This window comes from Camponotus vicinus, unplaced genomic scaffold, assembly GCF_025532165.1.
Source record: "Camponotus vicinus isolate PSW18456_S1 unplaced genomic scaffold, iyCamVici1.0 SCAF_13, whole genome shotgun sequence".
In the NCBI taxonomy this organism is placed as follows: Eukaryota; Metazoa; Arthropoda; class Insecta; order Hymenoptera; family Formicidae; genus Camponotus; species Camponotus vicinus.
Genome location: NW_028141949.1, coordinates 1,857,067 through 1,866,867, shown reverse-complemented (window position 1 = coordinate 1,866,867; position 9,801 = coordinate 1,857,067). Strand labels below are relative to the sequence as shown.

Genomic DNA, 9,801 nt, shown 5'->3' with positions numbered 1-9,801 from the left:
TAGTTATTTCTTATTATATCACTTATGTATCTAGTATTATGATCAACAAATATTTAATTTGCTATTTGAATTATTCAATACATTAAAGCTATTTAATAAAATAAAAAAATATGGACAATTATAAAATAATTATATTTTTCGTAATGACATGTATATTTTATGCAATACACTGCATACTGATTTCAGTAAATATAGGTGATATAAGTGCCTGCGAGAGGTTAATTAATGCATATCGAACAATAAGTAAAAAATAAATAGTTTAAAATTTCTTGTGGAAAACTACTTATGAATATTTTATGAATTTGCGTATGTTTCTTTTTTCCAATATCCATTTTATGATAAATAAGCAATTTATCAAATAAAGATACATATGGCTAAAATACATTATTAAAAATACATACATACAATCATCTATGTCTGGCACTACGATTAATGAGTATTTAATTTGCTACTTAATGCACTAAAACTATATACAACTATAAAAAAAATTATAATTTAAAATACATAGCTTTGAATATAATAATTTGTGCAAGGACCAAGGACGCGCACCGTTTCAGCCTTGTAGTCGATGATTTTATATCGTCGATAATTTCACGCACATGGAAATGCAAATTTCATAAACGGCCTTGTGTTTACATCGCGGTGACGGTCGCCTTTCCAGTGGCGAGTTGCTGGAAGAAGCCATTATCCTCTGGCAAGCACCACGTCAAGCTATCCACTTATGCAGAAACACTATTTTCTTGTGTTGTTATCACGAGGTATCAGCCGGCCGCTTACGAAGCCCGTCAATGCTCGCACACTTGCTGGTAAAAACACCCAGTATTTCATCATGCTCGTATAGCGACGTGACATAAATGTATAAATGTGATCGATTGCAAGAGCCAATTACTACATACGATCTCTTGTGTTTAAATAGATTTCAGATATTTTTCCCGCTATGATATATTACGAGCGGCCATACGTAGCGCAAACGATAACAATCATGTCACTATCGAGGGTCAATAAACTCACGTGTAAAAGATCATAAAAATATCTTTGACATTTTCGAGAATTGGCTTATGGAGGATAGTCGCATAAATGTTTTGCTATTTTTATATTTTTAAATGTTCCGATATTCAATATAAAATATACGAGTATATATAAATTTGATATATATATAAATAACATTTATATTATGTAAAATTTTACAAACATATATAACTACAAATATAAATTTGATATGTAAATACAATTTATTTTGATGTTAAATTTTTACAAGCGAGTGATAAATTCTTTTTTTTAAATTATTAAAAGTATGTTATTAGAGCAATATTATTCGATATAACGCCATTTATTTCTTCAAGCGACTTGAAAATTCTATCAGTGCTAGAAAAATAGTTATCTAGTAATTATATTATTGACGTATAAGAGTAATCATGCATGTTTAATTATATGCATATGTTATACATGCATATAATTATTTTTAAAAATTTACAAAACATAATTATATTGATTAAATATTTAATGTTCACAAAACAAGTAATATTACTGACATAATGATATATTTTTTCAATTTTTTTTATTATTGTTAGCTGCAATTATTATAATGTGTATAAATATGTATGACAATATTGCGTGAAAAAACTCAATACAAGTAGTAATAAGAAATGTAAAAGATATTTATGCGTATCTCTAACGGTCATAATTTATATACAATAAGAAAGAAGAAAAGAATATATAATATCATAAGCGAATATCAATTTGTCTTGACACACAGTCTCGCACTTGATGACCTGTAATATACGATAATGAATTCTAATTATTTAGAACATGCAATTATTTAATAAAATTGTTAAACGATTATGGTACAATTAGCGATACAAGAACACTCAAGACACTTAGATTAAAGGTAAATAAAATCGCTTACACAGGTGATACTCAAGAATATATACGTCCTTAATATATTAATTCTGCTCTTAATTCCGTCACTATATATATGTGATAATATTTGATACTATCTTTTTGATTTACGTATGTCCTTCATAATCCTTAAAAATTCATTTTTTTTTTCACGACGCACAAATTTGCCTTGAATAGAATTATGCATTTTCTCCGCTATTTCATGAACGAAACCTGGTGCTGTTCTTTCTATAACGACTCCTTTCGCTAATAATCGCACGACTGATGTACGATTTTTATTGAATATTTGTAATCGATTATGCGCACGAACAGCTATCTCGCTTGAGTACACACACGTGCTTTCCACAAGTTCACTCGGCTATTTCTCGTTAGATGACTGACAAAATCGTTTTCTCGCCCACCATATAGCTGCTAGAGCTGCTGCCAAGAAACCTATACCGGCGACAATTCCCATGGAAATCGCTCTATTGCGACGATAAGCAGGCACTTCTAAACCGATTCGTTCACTGGTTGCAACGTCGTCAGTAAGGGACATCGCTGCCACTTCGAAGGTATAGAAGCTTTCCTCCTCCAAAGTTTTCACTGGGGTGATATTAATTATACATTAGAAGTATTACCGTTATTTGTTGTTTTAAACATGTATGATAACTAATTTGTAAATTTAAAAAATGATTGTATGATAAGTTGTTTACCTAGATAATAAGTATCGGTTGTTTCTGCTCTTCCGTACAAATGTTCGGACGGTCCTCTAAACCATCTCACGGTATAAAGCCTAACTTGATGCTTGCCGTATTCAGGTGGTTCCCAAGTGACCAAGTAACCCTCAACTGTCGCTTGAACCCTTACGTTAACCGGCGCTCCCATGATTTCTTCTAAAATAAATCCTACACTTATGGCTTTGAGATATTCGACTGGGATCTAATAAAAACTATTCTCTAATTTTTTTTTTACTCACCTTGCGGACTGCGGTATTCCGATGCCGAGTTCTCATCGATAGAAGATCCTAGAAATGAAAATCATTTGTTAAATTATTTATTTATATTTTCATATATCTGCATATTTAAATACGCCCGAAAGGTGACAATCTTACCGTGAGAGCCCTTAGTCGGCTGAGTGAATATCCGAAGCGCTTTACTGAACATCCCGTCGCCATGCTTATCCTGACTCAACACCATAAACTCGTATTCTCGTCCTGGATGAAGATTATTGACCGTTGCCTCGGTAATCTTTCTCGAGAGAATTTTCATGGTTCTCCATTCGGACGTATCCGTTGGTCTGTACCTGCGCAGAGAGACATGCGTACGTATTTACTTTAATTATAAAAAATTTCTTGCTCATTTACAGCAAGCGACAATTCAAAATTTAACATTTTTTTTGTTATTATCAAACAAGCGAGATACTTTACCATACTGAATACTCCATCTTGGGCCTCACGTATCCAGGTACCCAAGTCAAAGTGACGGCATTCTTGCTACTGTTAGCGCTTAGATTGTACGGTGCTCTAGGCGGAACGTTCAACACCATTAATTCAGCATCCGCGACGACCGTCGCCGCCTCGTTGCTAGCTGCGCATTGATACAATCCTCGATCGTGTTCCTGGATCTTTTCTATCGTGAGATTGCCATCGGTTATGATACTTCTGTCAAGCGATAAAGGCATTCCGTCCTTTCGTCGCAGAAAATTATTCGTTTTATTACAAAATAGAATGTATACAACATAACGCGTAATTGGCGTAATTAACAATTAAGGCGTCGTACTTTGTACCACACGATGGTAGGTCGACGCGAGTCGTCGCCGTCTCTGGCTTGGCAAGGAATTTCCAGGATGTCGCCCAGCTTTCGCATGTATAAATGTTGCGGTGTAACTGTGAATATCGGCGGTCTTTGAACTATCTGTAATAATAAACAGTAATTAATTTGATATAATATATATCGAATGATATGCAATTGATATTTAGTCTCGAAAAGCTATCATAATATGCTATCAAAGAAAATAAAATAAATAAATAAAATAAATAAAATAAAATTTATTTGGTTTCGTTCTAAAAATCATTCGAGACTTTACTTTATTGGAGAATAAAAGCAGTTCGAATACATGATGCTGACTAGTTAATACTGATCAATGTTGATGTTTCTGTGCTAAATGTTTTCTCCCTTTTTTTCTTTACGATCTATATATCGCTCTTTATGATAGCTCGATAGATACTCACTACGGTGATCGAAGGACTGGGCCCTTCGGTACCTAGTTCGTTGTAGGGAGTGCAACTGTAACTTCCCGAATGCGTCTCGTCTACTTTACTAAAATAGAGAGATCCGTTTCTCCTATAAAAGACTCCTTGCACATTGTAAGGATCAAAGAGAAATCCATCTTTTTCCCAACGAAGATTCGTGAGAGGCGGGTTCGCTCTGAAGTGGCAGTCTAAGAGGGCTGGTTTGCCGTATGGAAGATAGACTTCCCGGGGTGCGTAAATTACTTTCGCCTTATCTAGAAAATGAAGATATCAATTATCGATAAAGAAATGACGTGCGATGAATTAACGGCGTCGCACTTGGCGCTCATTATTCGACGCTCACATTGTACGTTGAGAAAGGCCGAGGCGCTTTGCTGATCTCCGTTTGCCCCGGTTACCATGCAGGTGTATTCTCCAAGGTCACCCATGGCAGCTGAAGTTATAGTCAACGTTCCGTTGGCATCGAGAGACGCTCTTCTTCTGAGATCCTATCGCGATAGCGAGTTTGGTAATTTTTAAGACGTCGAATTAAAACATTTTTTAAAAATTGATTGAATTAAATTTGAATTAATTGAGTGTAAAAGAAAGATTTTTGTACCTGTATTTCCGGGATTGATGTCCCATCACGAAACCACATTACATTCGTACCTTCGCCCTTAGGGACACAGTCAAAGGTAACAATTTCGCCCTCCATGGCAGTCTTATTGACAGGTGGTACCGTTAGCAGAGTATCGCCTGCAACAGTCGTCGGGAACGGCGACGCACCTAGGTTGAACGATTTAACGAGTCTGCTCAGGTTCAGGTTAGTAAGCAGCAGCCGGGTTATACAATAATTTTTCCTTCATATCACATTTCGTTCATTATTATTTTATATCAGCAGGATTAATGGCACGAGACAACCAATTAATCACTTGCATTTTTAATTTTGCATTTTGACAAACGCGTTAAACAAATCAAGTTAGTATCAAAATTAATACGATGCGGCATCATCGTATAAGCTATATATAAATGCACATGTGGTAGTTTTGTATATTTAGTGTAAATTATTATTTCAGAACGATATTTTTGCAACATTATGCGTGGGAATCATGTAATGCTTAGTTTAGAATATAACCTTGAATTAACTTTAGTACAGAAGTAGTCACTTTCCGTAATACATTACGATAAATAAGCTGTTATTCGAATATATGAATCACTCAGCCTCGTATCATGTTATAGAATTCAATATATAATATATATAGAGAGTGAAAATTCTGAGCTGATTATTTATTACACGAATCTTTTCTAATTGATAAGTTTAACCTTAGACGATATAATATAAATATATAATCTTTATCATTAAATTCTATCATCTAAATCTTCAAGAATTAACTTAAATTTTTATAAATAATTTTTTAATTTAAATCTCTCTCACGTATTTTTTTACAATATTTTCTCGTAATATTTTATTAAGAATAATTTAAGAAATATTTTATCTGATCTTATTTCGTTGCGTATAATAAATACAATGATACAAATAAAATAAAAGAAGTGCAAATGACCTTTTAAGATAGATTGCTTCTCTCTGTCTTTTGGACCCTAAGAGAGTTAAGAATGTCGGAAGTACTTAAATGAACGATTAAATTTGAAGACTCATATATTCTACTTGCCAAAAAATTAGAGCACAAATTTCACAGTTATAAGCTCGGTTAGCTTGCACATCGGACTAAATTTAATAGTCAGTCTTTGTTAATTGACATCAAATTGCATTACATGTTAGATTTTATTTACATTGGCAGATACTTGGTAATATTTGATAAATTATTATTATATTATCTGGTATCTCTCTCTCTCTATATGTTAAGGTGTGTATTCCGTAGAAAATTATGTAATAATTAATAATCATAAATATATGTTAGTGTATACATATATGTATAAATTCTGTTATATTTCACTACACGATTCTTTGTCGTATGCAAATATAAGTAATTGTAAATGATGAAAATTACCATCGATGGCGAGGTGAAACCACGTGCCATTGTTTCTAGAATTCGGCGTTCTATTGGGGAAGATCACTTTGCACTGATACCAACCCTGGTCCTTCTCACGAATATTTGTGAGGTTTATGCTACCTTGGCCGTATCCACGATGTCCGATATCGTCCAACAAGTGTATGCGACCTTTGTAAGCGTTGTCAACCGTCACGTGCCCATCGTACCAAGAAAATACTGTGCGACTCTGTAGTATTATAGAATATTATTAAAATTTCCTCGGGATATATATTTGTGATAAAATGTACAAAAATTAATTTTCTCTATATGTCGTCATATATTTTACGAAAAATAATATTACTTTCTTCTTATAATTTTTTTCATTCGAGGAATATCCATCTCTTTGAACGACCGATTTTTAAATGCAATCATAAGTGAACCTTGAGCAAATTACACCGCGTAATCTGATCACAGTTGTTGCGATTAATTGGATCATCCTTTCGCGGAATGCAAGACTCACGCGAGTCAACGAAAAAATATAACATGCGTTAAACTCAAGTTGTATTTACGCAAGGTCTCACGTTAATGAAACACGCAGTTTAATGATTAAAGATTCGTTATGCTATTTCCAGCATTTCTCAGTCTGTGCGTGTCGATCAGTCGAACTTCCTATATTCATCGATAGTTGAAAAAATCTACAATCTGACGAGAGGAGCGAGAATAGCGCTAATCGCTTCTAATCGTCTGACAATGCATTAACAGTGACCCACAAGTTGGACCCCTCGTGTCGCAGACTGAACGTGACTAAATATAATGCAGCCTTGCGTCCCGTACTCCAATTACCCACGACGGACAGACGAAGAGGGAAGAAGCACCTGTTTTGCATACGCATCAGGGACCAATCAGGTTAAGTCCCACTTGATTCTATGCGATGGCCACGTGCAATCTGTTTCCGTCGTATGTTGCTCGTACGATACGACATCCGCCACCTTCCATTCGGACAAATTCGTCCTTTGGCCATTATTGTTTGTCGTTTTAACGAAAGTCGACGTCAGGAAGAATTTTTCTTTAATCATTTTTTAGCTCATAAGTATAATGATCTTAAAAAAATATTCTTATCTTCTTATACATGTATCAAGATACTTAATGCTACGCTCTCGCAGATTATATATCTACTTGAAATCGAGAAGAGAGATATAGAATACCAGGATCACGTCAACGAAATCAGATACAATTTCGAAGAAATTGAATAATCTACCCTACCTTGAACGCTTTTTCTATGCGCCTCTGCCGGAAGGCGACGAGTACGTCCGTATGTAAATTAACCGAATAACAGCCTGCCTTAACGCTCTTTAATCGTCAATCAGTCAATCGCGCGTCGTCGTGTTACCATTGTTACACAGTGCGATCTGTTATTAAACGCGTACGTTGCTAAAATGAATCGCTTTGCTTCAACTTCAATTTCAGATTGAATAAAATAAATGTTCCTTATATATTTTTCTTTACTTTCATTTTAGAAAAACAACATATAATACTTTTGCATTTCAAATTTTAAACGATATGTATCTTATGTGTATGTGTTTATAGGTATCAATAAAATTAATTTTTCCAAATTAATAGTCAATCAATCGCAATCAATGTGTCGTAAATCAATATCACATTGATTTGTCATAATTTGTATAATTACTTAATAAACGCTTACATAACAAACACATATTCGATCCAAGGTAATAGGTAATAAGTAAGATTTTCACATAATGTCATGTATCGGCATTTCGATCACGCAACATGTAACGTTATTTTTTGCGTTACTATCCTGTGTGTTTTACCATGGCATTTATCTCACGAATTGTATCATTTTTGTTAGATAATACATTGGCAGTTTGTCTTATTAATATTACGCTACGAGATATGAAAGAATCACTGGAATTTAAAACGATCAAGATATTTTTCTCATGAATCTGCATGTAATCGGTAAAAAAAGATTGCGAGTTTATTATCATACTTACATGGCGGTTCCATTGAAGCACGTACGGAATCGGCGTTTCGTGTGGAAAATCAAGATCGCAATTAAATACCGCATACTCTCCTACCCCGGCATTAAGATAAGTCGGTTCCTTATCCTCTTCTAGGACTAAGCTGTAGCTGCAGGCTGAAAAACCGGCGATTAAAAATTTCTTACCACGATTACTGCGACCAATTTTTATTTATCTGCGTATTTCGGCGACGGAATATTATGGATAAATGTCTGCGAGATAACGTCGCGTGTAAAGTGATATTACGCATTGGGACTAATTTCCGGAGATTGCGTAATTTTCCGTCGGATTATGCGTAACCATCGAGCGCGTTAACAGAATGATACACATTGTTGTTATCTATCCCCTCGCATAAACAGGATCAACGATGACTGTGCGTAATTATTCAAATAAAAAAATGCTCATTTAAATACTTTTGGAGGTCTCGAATTTAGTCTGCCTCACGCACTACGCCAATCATCGAATTGTGCCATTTATAGTGATTATAGTCTAAAATGTTGATTTCACGTCTACTTGTTACAAGATATATACTCAAGCTTTTTGCAAGCAACTGCAATTTTCGAGAAATGTCTTGTGTGTCGCAATTTTAGATAAACGATATGGTGAGAAATATAATTCTTTTAATTAATTATAATTCTTTTAATTAAATATAGGTCCTCATTTCTAAAGCTCTTACCTTCGTAGCAGAATAAGACTGCCAGCAGCTTGTAGATTTTAGCGGCTCGGTTCATTCTTGTATGTTTCGATCCTATATTTCACGTTTTCACTTATATCGCGTCAACGGTGTAGTAAGGACGCGTTGGCAGAAACGACGATAGGTTACACTCCGCAACAACGACCGACACATCTGTCATCACCCGCACACATCGACCACCACCTTCGAGCTCAATTATTAGCACACGTCACTCTCACGCCATAGATGTGCGTTTTGGCTATCCTAGATCTCTTTCGTTCTTCCCCTTTCAAATCAACTTCAAAACTTGAGTCTTTCTTTTAAACTCTACACACCTTCTTTTCTTCGTTTATCTCGGTACCCAACAGTTTTCTTCAATTTTTTTTCTCGATTTTATTGTTCAATGTTGGATTGTAATTGATCACTGTGTTTTGATTCTAAAATTTTTGTCCAGAGACTTTCTCCAGGACACCGGTATCACACTGTCGAAGTCATCAACTCTGGAACGAACGCGTCGGAAGAGCACTAGGTATTCTGCATGCCGGTGTTGTTCACTGGAACGATGCACAGTTTTCGAGACGAGTTTGGTCCAATGTGGAGTGCTCCAGAGGCAACACTAAATCGCGTAATCGCGCCGTGCTCTCGCTCAATCCAAGCGGATACGAAGAGCCAGGAGTAATAAGCACCGGGAGGGGGTTGCGAAGATGGATAGACGTGGTGATGTGCGCGGGAGGAATATATACGAGAGATTCATCACGATTCTACGTTTATGGGCACGGTGTGCGCGCTCCCGTTTGCGTCGCATGCGAACTTTGGCACACCCATAACGACACGAATGAATGACGTTGTACAAAAAAAAAACGTAAGCTATTACACCCAATTAGTTCGATCCCGTAAAAAAAGCGTACGGCCGAGCCCATGCACTTCCTCGAACGAGCGCATCGCTCGATATAGAAGCAGCAAATAATCAACGTTGTCGTAGGTTGCGGGATT

The 9,801-nt window shown here is 35.5% G+C and overlaps 1 protein-coding gene across 3 annotated transcripts; it reads right to left on the bottom strand.

The window, feature by feature from the left end:
* Window positions 1-1,541: 1,541 nt before the first annotated feature.
* On the bottom strand, window positions 1,542-9,470 carry Bdl (borderless). Of its 3 annotated transcripts, none has more exons than XM_083086208.1 (12): window positions 8,812-9,470; window positions 8,109-8,251; window positions 6,118-6,346; window positions 4,728-4,894; window positions 4,473-4,617; window positions 4,109-4,383; window positions 3,657-3,791; window positions 3,305-3,564; window positions 2,990-3,180; window positions 2,855-2,902; window positions 2,592-2,783; window positions 1,542-2,481 (listed from the first exon to the last, which is right to left on the bottom strand). In XM_083086208.1, the coding sequence occupies exons 1-12, from the start codon at window positions 8,864-8,866 to the stop codon at window positions 2,258-2,260; spliced, it is 2,064 nt and encodes a 687-aa protein (XP_082942334.1). In that variant the 5' UTR covers window positions 8,867-9,470; the 3' UTR covers window positions 1,542-2,257. The 3 variants fall into 3 exon arrangements, with proteins under 3 accessions (XP_082942334.1, XP_082942335.1, XP_082942336.1); XM_083086209.1 differs by having other exon boundaries at window positions 2,592-2,771; XM_083086210.1 differs by having other exon boundaries at window positions 4,728-4,864.
* Window positions 9,471-9,801: the final 331 nt, after the last annotated feature.

Coding starts and splice junctions, on each gene's coding strand:
- Bdl (XM_083086208.1), bottom strand. CDS start 8,866: ATGAACCGAGCCGCTAAAATCTACAAGCTGCTGGCAGTCTTATTCTGC. Junction 4,618..4,727: donor CATCAATCCCGGAAATACAG/GTACAAAAATCT, acceptor CTATCGCGATAG/GATCTCAGAAGAAGAGCGTC. Junction 2,784..2,854: donor GGAATACCGCAGTCCGCAAG/GTGAGTAAAAAA, acceptor CCATAAGTGTAG/GATTTATTTTAGAAGAAATC.